Source organism: Lepus europaeus, unplaced genomic scaffold (genome assembly GCF_033115175.1).
Source record: "Lepus europaeus isolate LE1 unplaced genomic scaffold, mLepTim1.pri SCAFFOLD_445, whole genome shotgun sequence".
Taxonomy (NCBI): Eukaryota; Metazoa; Chordata; class Mammalia; order Lagomorpha; family Leporidae; genus Lepus; species Lepus europaeus.
The window spans coordinates 1-18,117 of record NW_026909322.1 but is presented as its reverse complement, the minus strand read 5'-3'; the positions used below and the strand labels follow the sequence as shown (position 1 = coordinate 18,117).

The window sequence follows — 18,117 nt, the reverse complement described above, 5'->3', positions numbered from 1 at the left end:
CTGGACGAGGGCGGGGACCAGGGGAGCTGTGCAGTGAGGGCAGGACCTGAGCCGGGGAGGCCCCGAGGGGCGAGCCGGAGGGCAGCCGGCGCCAGGGAGCAGGCGGGGGGCTCGCAGACACCGAGAGACCCAGGCCTCCGCGGAGGAGGGGCGCGCAGCAGGGCCGTCTCAACAGAGTGGTGAACGCGGTGCGGACCCTGGGTCACAGAAGCCACTGGCGGGGGACAGCCACACCCTAGGGTTCTGGGCCAGCCCAGCTGGGAAGACGGGGTGAGCGAGGCACAGCAGCGGACCCGAGGCCTGTGCAGCTCCCTGGGGACGCCACCACGGCCTGGTTCCCCACATGCATCCTCCCGGCCGGAGGCTCCTTCCCGGGCATGGCCCTCTCGGGGGTCTGCACACCTGCTTCCTCCGGGCAGGGCCCAGGGGTCTCGGCCTGGGGTGCTGCTGCGGCGCTGCTGAGCCTGCAGGCCGGAGGGACCAGGGCTGCCTGGGGCTCGGTGTGGCAGACGGTGCGTGAGGGCTGTGGGGGATGGGCAAGGTGGCCAGACGTGGCCAGGGCTGACAGGAGGCGTGGGAACGGGCATGGGAACTGGCCGGGGCCAGAGGGGGCAGGGGCAGGGGCAGGCGCTGAGGCCAGGTGAGTCGCAGCCGGACGAAGCCTCGAGGGGCTGCAGGGGCCCGGCCACCTTCCCGGGACGCTGCCCGTGGGACAATGGCCGTTGGGGCCCAGTGCCAGCTCCCGACGTCTCCCACACACCGGGGGAGCCTGGGGCTGGCGGCCCCGAGTGCTTGGTGCTGCTCCTGGGGGAGACCCCGAGAGGGTCCCGCTGTCGCCTTCACCTCCTATGCCCTCCCCATCCCACGCCTGGGCCCTGCAGCCACCCTCTGTGCACCCCGTGTGTGTGGTCCGTGCCCCCGCCCATGCACCCCGCTTCCTGCTGCTGGTCATCTTGTGACGTTCATGCCGCTGCCATCGCGGGGCGGGGGGGCTGCTCGGGCCACAGGGAGTGAGGAGCAAGGCCTAGGGGTCGCTCTGGGGGGCGGGGTCAGGCAGGACCGGCTCGGGCCTCACATGGAAGGCGCTCCCGCCGCTGCAGCACGCGGGGCCGTCGGGTGCAGGTGCCCCCTGCCCAGGCCTGGCTTTCCCGCCTCCCCGAGGTTGGGAAGCCGCCCCGCCCCGCCCCTGTCTCAGGAGACTGGAAGGGCCCAGCGCGCCTCTCCCTTCTTCCCTTAGGCTGGGTCTCCCCTTCTCCCTCGCCTCTCCGAGACGCTGAGCTGGGCCTGCAGGCCTCAGGCTGGCTGTCACCTGGGCCTGGCTACAGCTCTGGCCCAGGCCGGGTGTCCCGCACAGGCCCGGGGAGCCGCGTGTGTGCCCACGCCCACAGGGGCTGCAGGGAGGACCAGGGGCCGGGGCCGCAGGCCCCGGGAGCAGCCCGAGCGGAGGCGTCCTGGGCAGCCGTGCCCGGTGCCGGAGAACAACCCCCACGTTTACGTTCTAGACAAATTAGTCTGAAGGAAAGCAGACACTGGAGAAAGGCTGAGGAGAGGAAGCCGAGCGTAGAGAGGAAGAGGGAGCAGACCAGGAGGCCGGGGCTGGCGTAAGTGTCTTCTGTTCGTGCGTGCCGGCATCGCCACGCGCCGCCTGTCCGTCCAGGCCCCCGCATCCATCCCGTGTCAGCTGGCTTCCATCTCCAGCCACCATCAGCATCCCCCGCTTGGCACGGGTGCCCCTCCCCCGCCCCGCCCCCTCCCCCGAGCGGGACCCTGCCCGGGCCCGCTGCCCCTGCTCTGGAGCTGGCACTCGGGGTGGGGTGGGGTGGGGGCTCCGGCCCGCCGGTCTCTCCCCTGCCTGACAGGTCTCCTTCCCCAGGTCTCACAGAAAACGGACGCAGCCCAAGAAGTCCAAGCCTGAAGACCCCAAGTCCCCGGGCGAAGGGGCAGCCGGGGCGGCCCCCCTGGAGGAGGCGGCAGGCAGCGTGAAGGAGGAGGCCACGCAGGAGGCCGACCCCGAGGAGGAAGAGGAGGAGCCGCAGCTGCTGGCGGGCCGCGAGGGCGCGGAAGGTGAGCCCCGGCAGGGCTGCCCTGGCGCCCGCCCCGCCCCTGGCTCCCACCAGGAGCCTGCGTGCCACTCTCCGAGGGAGGCCGGGGCCGGGGTGTCTGAAGGTAGCAGGAGGAGGCACCTGTCGGGGCAGCCTGGGCCTGGACGTGGAGCAGTGGTGTCAGACGGGAGAGTTGCGTCGTCTCCCTGACGGTCGCCCCCAGGCTCCTGCGTGCGTCCTGGCCTTGCCTCTGTGCCCCTGGGACCCCCCCCCAACAGCCCCTCCCCCACCAGGCGTCGCCCACGAGGCCCCGGGACTGACGCAGAGTTCGGGCGAGAGTCCCCGGGGGCTGCCCCTCCCTCCGTGGGTGCCCAGCAGTGAGCACAGGGAGCAGGCGCCTGGCCCCAGGGAAGCCCAGCTACAGGAGGTCGCCCGCGCGTGGACGGGTCCCCCACACAGGAAACACAGATGAGCCATCTGGGACGGCGGGGGTCAAGGGCGCAGGTGCTGGCGGTCAGATCCGGGTCACCCCAGCCTCCCCGGCAGGCGGCACCTCCAGACGGTGCTCCGCGTGCTCCAGTCTGTGGGGAGACGGGGACAGGGCCTGCTGGCCGGGTCGCGCCCCAGACCCCGCAGTGGCCAGGGCTGAGCCAGGAGCTGGAGGGGCAGCCGGGGCTCCCGTGTGAGGGCAGGGACTCAGCTGCGTGACCGCACCCCCCCCCCCCGGCCGCTTCCTGGGACGTGCCAGCGGGAGGCGGAGCCCTCAGCCCGGCGCTCTGCCGGGGGGCGAGGACACCCGACTGCCAAGCGTCTGCCCAGCGTCCCCTTGGTGGAGGAGGGGGAGGTGGACCCCCCCATCCCAGGTGCGAGCGTCCTTGGTATGCGGCACAGCCCCTCCTAGCTCAGGACCCACAGGGACAGCATGGAGGCGGGGGGCCGGGTGCCCCTGAGACTGGCCGCCAGGCGTGCAGGACCCCCGTGAGCATGCGTGCATTGCGGGCCCTGGTGTGTGTGGGGAGCCTCCCTCCCACCACAGCCACCCCTCGGCTCTCCCAGCACCGAGTCAGGAGCCTGACGGGGACCCCTGGGCTAAGTGGGTGAGGCCAGGCCTGGGCCCCGCCTCCCCGGCTGCAGGAGGCCGGGGCCACCATCCTCACGGCCAGCAGCGCTCTCTGAGACTCCCCCCCATCTCCTGGGGCCTCTCCGTCCCCATCACCCAGGTCTCCTGGGGGGGGGGGTTCTCTGGAGCCGCGCCCCACCCGCAGTGCGGCTAGAGAGCCGGTCTCAGCGGCGCGGGCCTCTGACTTGGTAAGCGCCACGTTGGAAGTGGCTCAGTTGCATTTTCTCCAAAGGCACAAACCAGGGAGCCGGAGACGCGAATGCGCCCACGCTAAGGGCACCTGCTCGTGGGGAGACCGGCCCTTAGCAGTCTGACCGAGGTCAGCGGGGAGCTCCCCTGGGGGACAGGGGCCCAGCAGGGCTCCCAGACAGCCTGGCCTGGCCCTCACTGTGCCCGTGGCCGTGGCTGGCCACTCGCTGCTGCCTGTGGGACACAGATGCACCTGCCAGCCCTTGTCTGTGGTGGGGACAGGGTGAGGCCGGGAGGGCACTGCCCTCACTCCCGGAGGCCCTCGGACGTGAGCTCCGTAGTCCTTGGCTCGGGGTCAGGTTCACGCAGACGGGTTGCCGGGCGTGCGGGAGGCCCGCGGCTGGCGGCTTCAGTGGCAGAAGCCCACGCTCCCCAGCCCAGGCCTCCCCGCTGTGGCCTGCACTGCCCGGGCCTTCTGGGCCCAAGCTGCTCTCTTGACAACCGGGGCCTCGCCAGCGGCCGCGGCTTCAGTGACACGGCTGGCAGCGGGCCTTGTTCCCCGCAGGCACGCTCCGGTCAGCGGGCGGGTTTGGGAGGGTGCGGCTTCAACTCAGCGGGCTGTCTGCTGGGGCGGCGGGAGAGCCCCCACACCTTGGCCGCTCGGCGCGGCTGCCTGGGGACGTGGGGTTCCGTGCTGTGCCGACGCGTCGGGGCCTGTGTCGCACGCTCCGTCGTGGGCAGGGCCTGTCTGCGTGGCTGAGTTCTCGTGGGGGCTGCAGAACAGGGCCGTGCGTCTCAGGGGCAGGTGTTCGTGGGGTCCCGGCGGAGTGCGTCCCGGGGGCCTGGGGAGGGGCAGCTGGGCTGGCTGGGGGGCTGTGTGCTCCCTGGAAGTCAGTCCTGTGACTTTGCCCCTCTGTGGGTCAGAGGCGCCCGGGGGCAGTGCGGGGCCTCACAGGGAGACGAGGTTATGGGAGAGTGAGGGGGTGGGGAGAGCCAGGCCTGGGTGTGGACCCTGGCCCGGCCGCCCTCTCTGGCCCGCACACCCTCGTCCTTGGGTTGGGCAGGGCCGGCTTCCCCCCAGGGTAGTGGGGCCCTCGCCCCGGCATGCCCATTTCCGGAGCAGCCGTCAGCTGGTGCCTGGCTTGGGGACCAGAGCAAAGGCGGCCCCTGTGGTGAGGCTGGGCGGTTTGCTGGGGGCCCAGCTTCCCCGGGGCCGAGCTCCGCCCAGGAGACTTTGGTGTCCCCATACACCACAGCGGCCACGTGGGCCACCGGCTAGGTCAGATGGCAGCCGCCTTGGAAACGGCAGAGCCACCTCCCTGGGGACGGCAGTGTCCCCACGGCCCAGCCTCACTGACCCTCCTCTGCGAGGGACTTGGAGAGGTGTGGGGCCCGGAGGTGGGTGGGCTACTGCCTGGGACTTCCTGTACCCAGTGTTCCACCCGCCCGGGACCCTCCACGCTCTGAGTGAGCGCCCGCCCGGAGGCCCGCACCTGTCCCGCAGGGGGTCTTGGCGCTGAGCTGGGCGGGATATGGTCCTCTGCCCTGCCCTCCACGGTTTCCCTCCGAATCCTTCCCGGCCTGGGCTCCTGCCCTCTGCGGCCTGGGGCCGGCCTCCGGGGACCTCGGCTCCTGCCCTCTGCGGCCCGGGGCCGGCCTCCGGGGACCTCGGCTCCTGCCCTCTGCGGCCCGGGGCCGGCCTCCGGGGACCTCGGCTCCTGCCCTCTGCGGCCCGGGGCCGGCCTCCGGGACCTCCGAGCCTCAGGTGGTGAGGGAGAGTCCGTGTTCTGCCGAGGGCGCTGGCGTCTCCATAGCTTCGTCTCTGTGGGGACAGTGTCGTGTGTCTCCTCGGCTCAGAGGTCCTGCTGGCTGTGGGGCAGCGGGGGCTCAGAGCCTGGCCCATCCCTGTTCCCTGGTGGGTGGACGCGCATCGGTGCCGGCGGCCGGACTGGCCTCACCCTGCCAGCGCGGAGCCTCCAGACAGACAGGGCCTGGAGCCATCTCACCACAGCCCCTGTGCTCCTGGGAGACTGAGGGGTGGGGGTGGGCAACACCAGCCAGGACCCCCCCCAGGTCCACTCCCAGCACAGATGCCCATCCCTGTCCCCGCTGCCCCGCCTAGTCCGTGCACTTGGAGCTGGGGGTGGGGGGTGGGGGAGGGCGGGCTCCCCTGTGCTGCTGCTGAGGGCTCCGGCCAGTGTCCCCCCGCCCTCCTGCCCTGCCCGCGTGCTGGCCACCCCATCGGGACCTCCTCCTGTGGAGCCAGCCCCCGGTACCCAGGTGACCCCCAGCCCTGAGGGTGCAGCTGCAGTGCTGGGCTGAGACTGACCCATGAGAAGTGCTGCCCCCCGCAGGAGGGCCTCGGCCTTGCCAGGGCGCCCTCCCCCCACGGCGGGCGGCCTCCTGCGCCGTGGAGCGCTCGGCCCCTGCTGCCCACAGCCGCCTCGGCCAGCGCGGGGCCAGCCCAGGCGACCCAAGGAGACGGCCGCGCCTGCAGCGTGCCCTGGTTGGAGGACCAGGACGCCGGGGCACAGACGGGACCTGGGGTGGGCAGCCAGGGGCCTGGGGGTCAGAGGCGTGGGTGCCTCCTCCCTGGGGGGGCCTGGCTCAGGGCTCCGGGGGCTCTCATTCAGCGCAGCCTGGGCCCCATGTGGAGGTGAGCCGGCGACAGGGCGGGTCACGCGGGTCGGGGTTGTGGGTGCTGCCTCGCAGCTGCTGGCGGCCGACTTGCTCCGAGTGGCTGGGGCTTGGCGGGCTGGCGGGAGGGCCAGTGTGGACAGAGGGAGCAGACCTCACTGAGCACGCCTCAGGAGACAGACGCGGTCCTGGTCCTGCTCTCCTTGGGTGCAGGGTGCAGGGGTGGGGTGGGGAGCAGCCTGGACTGGCCGCGAGCGGGTGCAGAGTCCGCCGCGGGGGAGCCCTGTGTCCCTGGCACGCAGCCGCTGCCCTTGGCCCTCTATAAGCCTGTCACTGCCTGCGGGAGGTCCTGAGATGTGCGTGTGGGGCCTGCGCCTGCATCCCCAGCGTCCCCAGCGTCCCCAGCGTCCCCAGCGTGCCGGGCTGCAGGCTGCTCCCCAGGCGCCCCCTCGGCTCAGCAGCCCACACAGGCGTGAGCTTCCTGTGGCCCCCAGCAGGTGCGCGTGTGATGGAGGGTGAGGCACGGCCTAAGCACAGTCGTCCCACCTTAGCACAGCCCGCGGCCTCTGCCGGGGTCTCCCTGGGCTGACACGCAGGTGCCGGCCGTGCTGGGCCCTCCAGGGGAGAATCCGGGTTCTGCCTGTCCCGACTTCTAGGGCCCCTCCCCCATCCTGGAAGTCGGCAGCGCCGCCTCTTCCAGTCTCTCCTGGCCCCCTCTCAGGAGGACGCTGGGGTGACGCCGGCCCCCGGCCACCCGGGACCCCTCCCGTGTCCCCGTCCTCCGTGCGTCGCTCTGCAGAGTGGCCGGGGCGGAGCTGTGTCTGTCAGGCTGTGCAGCCCCTGCCTGTCTCCGTTCCCTGGGGCTTTCTGCACACTGACCTTGGCCCAGAGACCCCGGCCCCTCCCAGCCACCTGTCAGGGAGTCTCCCTGGGCCCCCGGGGTCTGGGCCAGGAGCCACCTCCAGGCCCCGCTGGCTCGTGTGGCTGCTCAGGGGCATCCGTGGTGTGGCGGGGGGGGGGGTGTCTCAGGCGTCGCTGCTGCCGGTGCCTGGGGGTGGCGGTGGGCACAGGCCCAGCAGGCCCCCGGGGTAGCGGTGGACACAGGCCCGGCTGGCCCCAGGGGTGGTGGTGGGCGCAGGCCCGGCTGGCCCCTGGGGTGATGGTGGGCGCAGGCCCGGCTGGCCCCCGGGGTGATGGTGGGCACAGGCCCGGCTGGCCCCCGGGGTGATGGTGGGCACAGGCCCGGCTGGCCCCCGGGGTGGTGGTGGGCACAGGCCCGGCTGGCCCCCAGTGTGGTGGTGGGCACAGGCCCGGCTGGCCCCCAGGGTGATGGTGGGCGCAGGCCCGGCTGGCCCCCAGGGGTGGCGGTGGGCGCAGGCCCGGCTGGCCCCCAGGGGTGGCGGTGGGCGCAGGCCCAGCAGGCCCCCGGGGTGGCGGTGGACGCAGGCCCAGCAGGCCCCCGGGGTAGCGGTGGGTGCAGGCCCGGCTGGCCCCCGGGGTGGCGGTGGACGCAGGCCCAGCAGGCCCCCGGGGTAGCGGTGGGTGCAGGCCCGGCTGGCCCCCGGGGTGGCGGTGGACGCAGGCCCAGCAGGCCCCCGGGGTAGCGGTGGGTGCAGGCCCGGCTGGCCCCCGGGGTGGCGGTGGACGCAGGCCCAGCAGGCCCCCGGGGTAGCGGTGGGTACAGGCCCGGCTGACCAGGGGTGGCGGTGGGCGCAGGCCCGGCTGGCCCCCAGTGTGGTGGTGGACACAGGCCCAGCAGGCCCCCGGGGTAGCGGTGGACACAGGCCCGGCAGGCCCCAGGGGTGGCGGTGGGCGCAGGCCCAGCTGGCCCCTGGGGTGATGGTGGACACAGGCCCGGCTGGCCCCTGGGGTGATGGTGGGCACAGGCCCGGCTGGCCCCTGGGGTGGCGGTGGGCACAGGCCCGGCTGGCCCCTGGGGTGGCGGTGGGCGCAGGCCCGGCTGGCCCCCGGGGTGGCGGTGGACACAGGCCCAGCAGGCCCCCGGGGTGGCGGTGGACACAGGCCCGGCTGGCCCCAGGGGTGGCAGTGGGCGCAGGCCCAGCAGGTCCCGTGGCACGGAAGCGCCTGCCGCTCTGTGCTGTGTCGCCCTGGTCAGTGGCCATCATGCGTGGTCCTCGCAGACCTGTGGCCAGGAGCCACCTCGTCCCTACTGCTGAGGCGCGGTGGCCCTGGGGGGGGCGTTTCCAGCCGCCCCGGGGCCGCCGCGGCCTGAACTGGCCGCTGCGCTCTGGGTGCCTGCCCCCGGGGAGCAGAGGGGACCCTGGGCCAACTCCGCACCCCAGCCAGGCCCCGTGGGCCCCAGCGCCCGCTCTCACTGCGGTCCTCTCTCCTCACAGAGGACGGGCGGGGCAAGCTGCGGCCAGCCAAAGCCAAGAGCGACCGCAAGAAGAAGAGCTACAGCCCCCTGTCGCCCCAGCTGCCGCCCCAGCCACCACCACCCCCCTCGGCCCCCTTCCCCGCCGAGGACAGGCTGCGGCTGCCACCCTCGCTGGAGCCCCCGGGGCTGGCCCCCGGCCCTGGGACTGCAGAGGAGAGCCCCCCACGGGCGCCCCTCAATGTGGTGCCGCCCGAGGCGCCCGGCGCCGAGCACGAGGTCAAGCCACGGCCCATCATCCCCATGCTGTACGTGGTGCCCCGGGCCAGCGCGGGGGCCGACAGGGAGCGGGCGGCCGGCCAGCAGGACCCACAGGACCCCGCCTGGAAGGAGCAGGCCGCCCCCATGGAGCTGGCGGGGCCGGAGGAGACCAAGGCCAGGGCTGGCGAGGCACAGGTAGGCCGTGGGGGCCACGGGGGCCGCTCAAGTGCGTGGATTCAGACAGCAGAGTGGCCCCCAGGGAAGCTCTGGCCGGGGTCCTGCAGCGGCGCCCCCACAGGCGGCTCCTTCCGCGTTCCAGGCGCCGTCCGTGTCGCCCAAGCTGAGGGTGGAGATCAAGAGGAGCCGCCGCCACCCCCTGGGCAGGCCGCCCACGCGCTCCCCGCTGTCCGTGGTCAAGCAGGAGGCCTCCAGCGACGAGGGTGAGCCGGGGCCCTGGGCGCAGCCCGCAGCTGCCCCACCCTCCCCGTCAGCCCCCGGCCCGCGTCCACACTCCCGCTGGCCTCCCCTGCCCCCCACTGCCTCACGCAGCCCCCGGGCCCCAGCAGCAGAGCGGCCCGGGGCAGTGTGGGCTCCCAGGGCCTCCCAGAGCTCCCGCCCCCACCCCGGGCTCCAGCCCCGTCCACCCTCCTGTGACTCAGTTTCCTTACTGCCCTCGGGGTCCTGTGTGGGGTCACGGAGGGTGGGACACTGAGGCCTGGGCCTGGGTGGCCTCTCCTGACTCAGCCCCCACGCCCTGTGCATTCACGCCCATCGCGCACCTGCTGTGGGGCCCGGCAAGGCGAGCGGGGCCGTGTGCTGCGCCGCGCACCAGCGGGCGGGGGGGGGGGGGGCGGGCGGGGGCCTCCCTGCGGAGGAGGTGGCCCCGGGACGGCTGGCCCGCGCTCAGGCCTCCCCCGGGCCCTCTGTCCCAGAAGCGTTCCCTTTCTCTGCGGAGGAGGACGTGAGCGACCCCGAGGCCCCGCGGTCCCCGCTGTCCCTGCAGTGGAAGAACCAGGCAGCCAGCTTCCAGGCCGAGCGCAAGCTCAACGCGGCGGCCGCCCTCACGGAGCCCTACTGCGCCGTCTGCACCCTCTTCTACCCGTACAGCCAGGTGAGCGCCGGCGCGGCCGCCTTCCTGGGCCGCGATCCACGGCCTCCTGGGAGCTGTGCCCCTGCACTCCGGCCTGCGCGTGACCCTGTGAGAGGCCAGGGCGGGCCCTAAGGGCTCCCTGGGCCCCTGCCCGCCGGCCTGGGCCCCTCGCTGGGCTCTGCACTGACAGCTGCCCCCACCCCCCAGTCCCTACAGGCCGAGAAGGAGGCGCCCCCGGCCTCTCTCGGGGAGGGCCCCTCAGCCACACCGCCTTCCAGAAGCGGCCGGAAGACGCGGCCGCTCATCCCCGAGATGTGCTTCACCTGCAGCGGCGAGAACACCGAGCCGCTGCCCGCCAACTCGTGCGTCGGCGACGACGGCACCAGCCCGCTCATCGCCTGCGCCAAGTGCTGCCTGCAGGTGCACGCCAGTGAGTGGCGGGCTGCGTGCTCCCTGGGGGCCGGGGCTGGGGCCACCCCAGGAGGGCCCCGAGGCTGCCCGTCCCTGTCCCGGGGCGCGGGGACGCGGGGCAGGGCCCCCGGAAGCTCCCTGGGCTTCGTGCCATGCAGCAGGGGCCTGAGCACCGCTGTGGGGCAGGGACACCCACACACGGGGTGGGGGTGGGGGCTGGCTCGGGGGGGGACAGACCTGGGGCCAGGGATGTGGCCTCTGGCCGCTCCCCTGAGCCCTGCCCTCCCCTGCCTGTTCCTCGGAGCCGGGGGTGAGGTGACCGCGGGGGGCTGACCCGGAGGATGACACCCCCCCCCGCCATGGCGGCGCAGGCGTGGTAGCAGACGGGAGCCTGGGCGTCAGGGCAGAGGTCTGGACTCGGCCAGGGGCAGCCGGCCGGTCTGCCCGCAGCACTGGGCCTGGGTTTGAGACAGGGAGCTTGGGGGGAGGGGACGGGAGCCAGGCCTGGCGCTCCCAGGTCCACCTCCTGCTGTCTGCGGGGTGTGGGGTGTGGGGGCTGGCAGGCCCCCTGAGAATCCTAGGGAGAGAGCCCGTGGGCTGCAGGGCCCCCGCCCTCACCCTGGAGCTGACCCCGCCCCTCGTCCGCCTACCCAGCGCCCCTCCCCGTTTCAGATCTCTGGCCAGGTTCAAGGGGAGCCCAGCTCACGGCTGCTGAAATGGCCCCGCAGCTGAGGCCGGACCTGGCTGCACTGGCGCGGGCCCGCTGCCCCGGGTCCCCCGGCAGAGCTGAGCGCGGGCTGTGTTGGGGGAGGGGGCTCCACGGGGTCTCCGTCCTGGCCGCCGTGGCCTCCACCCAGCCATCTCTGGCCCTTCTGTCGCCTCCTGGGCGGCCGCGCTCCCTGTGCAGCTGGGGGTCTCAGGTGGCCCCGTGTCTTCCAGGTTGCTACGGCGTCCGCCCCGAGCTGGTTAACGAGGGCTGGACGTGTTCCCGGTGCACAGCCCACGCCTGGACTGCGGTAAGGCGTGCGGCGGCTGGGGCCGGGCCCGGTGGGTGGGACCAGCGAGCTGGGGCTGGCGCGGGAGGCCCGCAGGCTGCGGTCCGCACCCTGAGCCCGGCTGTCTGTCCCCACAGGAGTGCTGCCTGTGCAACCTCCGGGGAGGAGCCCTGCAGATGACCACTGACCGGAGGTGGGTGGTGCTGCCCGGCGCCGAGCCCGTGCCCAGGGCCAAGCGGCCCCAGCGGCCATCTCTGCTGGACTGGCCTGGGCTGGGAGCGGCAGTGTCCCGGCTGTCCCTTAAGGCCCCTGATGCCCTGGTGCGCCCACCGCAGCGTGGAGCGGGGGCTGCGTCCCGGCCCTGCCCTGCACTCCGGCGCCTGGCCTGGCCCGGGCCCTCTGCCATGGGCCCAGCGAGAGGGCCCAGCGCCCTGAGCGCTCCCCTGCCGCCTCCAGGTGGATCCACGTGGTCTGCGCCATCGCCGTGCCCGAGGCGCGCTTCCTGAATGTGATCGAGCGCCACCCGGTGGACATCAGTGCCATCCCGGAGCAGCGGTGGAAGCTGGTAAGGCCTGGGGCCAGCAGCCTGGCTGAGCGCCTGGGGCCCTGCCTGCGGCACCTGGGCCCTGGGAGGACGCGGCGTGGGGCAGGCGCGGTCCTCCTGCTGTACCAGCAGGGGCAGCCCCGGGGCGACACCAGCCGCCCGCGGGTCCCGGGGCCCCGGGTGCACAGCTCAGCCCGCTGGGGCAGCCGAGCCCTGGAGGCCGCCTTCCAGCCTGGTTCCCGGCCGCCCGCGTGTGGCCTGGGCTGCAGCGTCAGCGCATTCCATCTGCACGGCCCGGAGCCTGGGGCCGGCAGTGGCGTCGGCCCCGTGCCCACGCCCAGGGCCAGTCTGCAGCTCCTGGCCTGCCGCTGCGCCCGTGCCCCAGCCTCCACCCATCCCGCTCAGCGGCCCTGCAGGGCGGTCCTGCCAGCCTCGGCTCTGACCCGGCTCAGGGCCGCGGGTGGAGACTGATGGGGCCCCGCCGGTCTCAGGCACCTGCAGGCTGGGCTCTCGGCCAGGCGCGCAGCCTCCTGGCAGTTCTCCCGGCCCGGCTTGTTTGCCCAGCTGCCTGGGACAGTTCTGGGCATGGGGGCACCAGGCTGCAGGGGGCCTGTGGGGCGGGCCTGTGGGGCTGGGCCGACCCCCAGCACACAGCCCAAGCTCCTGGGGGCCCACAGGTGCAGGGCCACCTGGGCGGGGAGGGCAGACAACTGGGGACACAGCTGGAAGGGGAGACCTTGCTCACAGAGTGCAGCTGCCAGCCGGGCTGGGCACGGACGGGCGACTCTCAGGCCAGGGCTGGGGGGGGCGGGGATGGGGGCGTGGCAGCCCGAGCCCCTCCCACCAGGCACAACACTGCCCTTGTTACGAACACCGCTCCATGTGGCCGGCCCTCGGAGCGAGGAGGAAAACCCCTGGGCACACAGCGCCCTCGTCCTGCCTGACGGAGCCCCCGGCTCCCCCCCGGGCCTCGGGCAGGCCAAGGGCGCGGACGACCCTGCAGCCATCTGTCCACGTCTGGGCTTAGTGGTCGGGCTCCGGGGGGTGGGGTGGACCCCTACCGACCGACAGGGAGCACGCAGGGTGAGGAGCCCTCGCGCCTCTCCCGGCTGGGTGGCTCCTGGCAGCTGACCAGAGCCCGGGAACCTGGAGAGACCGGGGCGGGGGGCAGGCTCTCCCCGGTGCTGTGGTGGGAGGGGCCGTGCCCAGCCCTGTCACCCTCAGCCCAGAGCCTCCGGCAGTGGGCACCAAAAGCCAGCCCGGTACCTGCCAGGCCCAGCGAGGGCCCCAGGCTCCACCCTGGCTGCAGGGGCAGGGTGAGCGAGCGGGGCCTGTGGCCGCTGTGCCACAGTTGTCCCGAGGGCCTGGTGTGTGTCCTCGCCCGTGGGGCAGGAGGGCTCTGTGGGCGCCGGCAGCCCCCCGGGGTTCGCTGCCCCGAGCGGGGGTCCTGGCCCTGGGGCTCCGCTCGGCATGGAGCGGGTCTGGGGCCCACAGCTTCCTAAGGAGACCCCTGGCCACCTAGCGCCCCTCCCTGCGTGCTTGACCTCCGAGCCCGGCTTCCAGGGTGACGGCCGTGGTTATGCAGCGCTGATGGCTGCTCAGCGCCGGCCTGGCCGCACCAGGCCCCGGGCAGGGTGGGGCTCCGTGGTCTCCCCAGGGAGGAGGGACTGGCTCCGCCCCCCACGACGGCGCTGCTCTGTGGCACTTCTGTTAAAAACAGAGTGAAGTTCTCTTTTCTGCCTTGGAAATGAAGGCCTTGAGGTCCGAGCACGCTCTCGGGGTGGGCAGCCCGAACAATTCCAGCAATTCCAGCAATTCCAGAACATTCTCACTCCCAGGAGGGGCCCATCCCCAGGAGCTTCGCCCCCTGGTTGCCCCGGCAACCGTGAGGACGCCCATCTGGCTAGGCCTGTGCTGGGGGGCCCTGCCGTCCGGCTGAGCCCTGGGCGGAGGAGCCTGGCCCAGTGCCCAGGGCGGGGCTCGGGGTCCCTGGGGCGCCATCCCGGGCCGGCCCCACCGCACTGCCCGTTGTCCCCGCAGAAGTGCGTGTACTGCCGGAAGCGCATGAAGAAGGTGTCGGGCGCCTGCATCCAGTGCTCCTACGAGCACTGCTCCACCTCCTTCCACGTGACGTGCGCGCACGCGGCCGGCGTCCTCATGGAGCCCGACGACTGGCCCTACGTGGTCTCCATCACCTGCCTCAAGCACAAGCCCGGGAGCCGCGCGGTGAGTGGGGCCCCGCCCTGTCACTCACAGCCGGCCCCGCCCCGCGCTCGCTGCGCCCCGCCCCGGCCCCGCCCCACGCTCTCCAGCCCCGCCCCGTGCTCACTGCGCCCCGCCCCGGCCCCGCCCCACGCTCTCCAGCCCCGCCCCGTGCTCACTGCGCCCCGCCCCGGCCCCGCCCCGCGCTCACCTCCCCTCGCCGCCCGCCCAGGTCCAGCTCCTGAGGGCCGTGTCCCTGGGCCAGGCGGTCCTCACCAAGCACCGCAGCGGCCTCTACTACCGCGGCCGCGTCATCGGCACCGCCACGCAGACGTTCTACGAGGTGAACTTCGACGACGGCTCCTACAGCGACAACCTGCACCCCGAGAACATCACGGTGAGCGAGGCCCAGGGTCCCCGGGCGAGCGCCGCTGTACGTGTGGAGCCGGCAGGGGGGCAAGGGGGGCAGGGGGCCGGCACAGGGCAGGGGGGCAGGGGGCCGGCACTGGGGCAGGGGGCCAGCACGAGGGCCAGGGGGCCAGCACGGGGGCGGGGGGCCGGCACGGGGGCCAGGGGGCCAGCACGGGGGCGGGGGGCCGGCACGGGGGCCAGGGGGCCAGCACGGGGGCGGGGGGCCGGCACGGGGGCCAGGGGGCGGCACAGGGGCCAGGGAGGCAGGGGGCGGCACAGGGCTAGGGGGGCCAGGGGGCCAGCACGGGGGCGGGGGGCCGGCACAGGGGTCAGGGGGGTGGCACGGGGCTAGGGGGGCCGGCACGGGGCCAGGGGGCCGGCACGGGGGCCAGGGGGGCGGCACGGGGCTGGGGGGCCGGCACGGGGGCAGGGGGGCAGGGGTCCGGCACGGGGGCCAGGGGGCGGCACGGGGGCGGGGGGGCAGGGGGCCGGCACGGGGTTAACTCCGGCTGAGGCCGCAGCCCCGGGACCCCCGCTCACCCCGGCCTGCCCTCGCATCCACAGAGCAGAGACTGCGTGCGGCTGGGGCCCCCGCCCGAGGGTGAGCTGGTTGAGCTACGGTGGACCGACGGCAACATCTACAAGGCCAAGTTCGTGTCCTCCGTCACCAGCCACATCTATCAGGTGGGCGGCCTGCGGGCGCATGGTGGTCGCGTGCCAGGGTTTCCCAGTGTGGCCCTGGCTCTGCCCCTGCCCCGGGTGGCTGCAGAAGCGGGGTTCAGACAAGGGGTTCAGGATAGCGGGGTTCAGAATTGCAGGGTTCAGGGTACACGGGGTTCAGGATAGCGGGGTTCAGACAAGGGGTTCAGGATAGCTGGGTTCAGGATATGCGGGGTTCAGGATATGCGGGGTCCAGGATAGTGGGTTTCAGGATGGTGGGGCTCAGGGTACACGGGGTTCAGGATAGCGGGATTCAGACGTGGGGTTCAGGGTTCACGGGGTTCAGACGCGGGGTCCAGGATAGTGGCCGCTGCACCTGCTGGGACTGCCGCCGGGTGGGGGCGCCCGCCTCTGCTCAGCTCTTGGAGGTCCTGGTTGAGAACCGCGCTGCCCGGAGGCGGCAGGGGCCCAGGCCGGCGAGTAGGGGAGAGGCCCCGCGGGCCTGTGCTGCCTGGAATTCGGGGGTGGCGGCCCCGTCTCGGAAATGGAGCTGTCCCCCGGAGAGGGCACAGGCTGGGTGCCCACAGACCACGGCGCTGCGGCTCCATGGGCCTCCTCGCCTGTCCTGTCGGGGGACTGCTGGGCTCCCAGCTCCTGTGGGTGCAGGCGTGGGTGTGGGTGCGCTGGCCTGTGCCTGGGGGCTCCTCTTGGGAGGAGCAGGTTTGCGGCAGGGCCTGAGGGAGGGCGGTGGAGCCCTGGGGCCAGGGACCAGGCGGAGCCGCGGGGTGCCGGGATCAGCCAGGGTGCGGGGGTCAGGCGGAGCCACGGGTGCGGGGATCAGGCGGAACCGCGGGGTGCGGGGATCAGGCGGAGCCGCGGGGTACAGGCATCAGGCGGAGCCGCGGGGTGCGGGGACCAGGCCGGGGTGCGGGCATCAGGCAGAGCCGCGGGGTGCGGGGACCAGGCGGAGCCGCGGGGTGCGGGATCAGCCAGGGTGCGGGGGTCAGGCGGAGCCACGGGGTGCGGGGATCAGGCCAGGGTGCGGGGATCAGGCGGAGCCGCAGGGTGCGGGGACCAGGCGGAGCCGCGGGGTGCGGGGAACAGGCGGAGCCGCGGGGTGCAGGAACAGGCGGAGCCGCGGGGTACGGGCATCAGGCGGAGCTGCGGGGTGTGGGGACCAGGCCAGGGTGTGGGGACCAGGCCAGGGTGCGGGGATCAGGCGGAGCCGCGGGGTGCGGGGATCAGGCTGGGGTGCGGGGACCAGGCTGGGGTGCGGGCATCAGGCGGAGCCGCGGGGTGCGGGGAACAGGCGGAGCCGCGGGGTACGGGCATCAGGCGGAGCTGCGGGGTGTGGGGACCAGGCCAGGGTGTGGGGACCAGGCCAGGGTGCGGGATCAGGCGGAGCCACGGGGTGCGGGGATCAGGCTGGGGTGCGGGGACCAGGCTGGGGTGCGGGCATCAGGCGGAGCCGTGGGGTACGGGGAACAGGTGGAGCCGCGGGGTACGGGCATCAGGCGGAGCTGCGGGGTGTGGGGACCAGGCCAGGGTGTGGGGACCAGGCCAGGGTGCAGGGATCAGGCGGAGCCGCGGGGTGTGGGGATCAGGCTGGGGTGCGGGGACCAGGCTGGGGTGCGGGCATCAGGCGGAGCCGCGGGGTGCGGGGATCAGGCCAGGGTGCGGGGACCAGGCGGGGTGCGGGCATCAGGCGGAGCCGCGGGGTGTGGGGACCAGGCGGAGCCACGGGGTGCGGGGATCAGGCTGGGGTGCGGGCATCAGGCGGAGCCGCGGGGTGTGGGACCAGGCGGAGCCGCGGGGGTGTGGGGACCAGGCTGGGGTGCGGGCATCAGGCAGAGCCGTGGGGTATGGGGATCAGGCGGAGCCGCGGGGTGTGGGGACCAGGCGGAGCCACGGGGTGCGGGGATCAGGCTGGGGTGCGGGCATCAGGCGGAGCCGCGGGGTATGGGGATCAGGCCGGGGTGCGGGGGTGTTGGGATTAGGCAGAGCCGCGGGGTGTGGGGACCAGGCCGAGGTGCGAAGATCAGGCCGCGTGCCGGTCCCCCTGGGGTGTGGGGAAGACGCAGAGGCACACCGCAGGCGCTGGGGGTGCTGGGGCGGGGGCGCTGGGGGGGCCCGGTGCCCAGCCCCCCTGAGGGCCCAGCGTCCCCGCCACACTGCCCGGAGCGCGTCTCTCGCATCTCTGACTGGGAACCTCGGCTCCCTTCAGCTCCGGGGCCCCCAGAGGCTGGGCTGGGCTAGGGCACAGCGACCGACCCCAGCCTCTGCCTGGAGAGCACTGGGGGGGGCGGGGGGGCTCCTGCTCGCTGTCACCCCAGGCCCTGGCCTGCTGGCCCCAGCCCCCACAGCACTGCCGGCCCACCCTGGGCAGCACGGCCAGCGCCGCCGGGCCTGCAGACTTAACTCCTACACTTACTCTCCTGAGAGCTGGGGGGGGAGAGGGGAGGGGAGGGGAGGGAGGGAGAGGGGAGAGAGAGGGAGAGAGGAAGAGAGGGAGAGAGAGAGAGGGATGGAGGGGAGGAGAGGGGGGAGGAGAGGGGAGAAAGAGGGAGAGAGGGGGAGGGAGAGAGGGGGAGGGAGAGAGGGAGGGAGGGGAGGAGAGGGGGAGGGAGGGGGGAGAGAGAGAGAGGAAGAGGGAGAGAGGGGGAGGGAGAGAGGGGGAGGGAGAGAGGGAGGGAGGGGAGGAGAGGGGAGGGGAGGGGAGAGAGGGGAGGAGAGAGATGGAGAGAGGGGGAGGGAGGGAGAGAGGGGGGAGGGGAGGGAGAGGGGGAGGGAGAGAGGGGGAGGGAGAGAGGGGGAGGAGGGAGAGAGGGGGGAGGGGAGGGGAGAGGGGGGAGGGAGAGAGATGGAGAGAGGGGGAGGGAGAGAGGGGGAGGGAGGGAGAGAGGGAGGGAGGGGAGGGAGAGGGGGGAGGGAGAGAGATGGAGAGAGGGGGAGGGAGGGAGAGAGGGGGGGAGGGGAGGGAGAGGGGGAGGGAGAGAGGGGGAGGGAGAGAGGGGGAGGGAGGGAGAGAGGGGGGAGGGGAGGGGAGGGGAGGGGGGGAGGGAGAGAGATGGAGAGAGGGGGAGGGAGAGAGGGGGAGGGAGGGAGAGAGGGAGGGAGGGGAGGGAGAGGGGGAGGGAGAGAGATGGAGAGAGGGGGAGGGAGACAGCGCTCCCATCGCCTGGCTCACTCCCCAGCACCAGGCCAAAGCCAGGAGCGGAGC

At 73.8% G+C, this 18,117-nt stretch overlaps 1 protein-coding gene across 2 annotated transcripts in view; it reads left to right on the top strand.

The window, feature by feature from the left end:
- Window positions 1–15,355, top strand: part of KDM4B (lysine demethylase 4B) — a 65,096-nt gene extending 49,741 nt beyond the window's left edge. Inside the window, exons 9-20 of one of the 2 annotated variants that reach the window (XM_062185522.1) lie at window positions 1,503–1,601; window positions 1,874–2,064; window positions 8,346–8,779; window positions 8,904–9,024; window positions 9,517–9,695; window positions 9,882–10,104; window positions 11,025–11,101; window positions 11,218–11,273; window positions 11,537–11,645; window positions 13,665–13,850; window positions 14,059–14,223; window positions 14,802–15,355. In XM_062185522.1, the coding sequence (XP_062041506.1) occupies window positions 1,503–1,601; window positions 1,874–2,064; window positions 8,346–8,779; window positions 8,904–9,024; window positions 9,517–9,695; window positions 9,882–10,104; window positions 11,025–11,101; window positions 11,218–11,273; window positions 11,537–11,645; window positions 13,665–13,850; window positions 14,059–14,223; window positions 14,802–15,083 (2,122 nt within the window). In that variant the 3' untranslated portion in view covers window positions 15,084–15,355. The remainder of the gene's footprint in view (window positions 1–1,502; window positions 1,602–1,873; window positions 2,065–8,345; window positions 8,780–8,903; window positions 9,025–9,516; window positions 9,696–9,881; window positions 10,105–11,024; window positions 11,102–11,217; window positions 11,274–11,536; window positions 11,646–13,664; window positions 13,851–14,058; window positions 14,224–14,801) is intronic. The other variant, XM_062185523.1, reaches the window with a different exon arrangement.
- The last annotated feature ends 2,762 nt before the right edge of the window (window positions 15,356–18,117 follow it).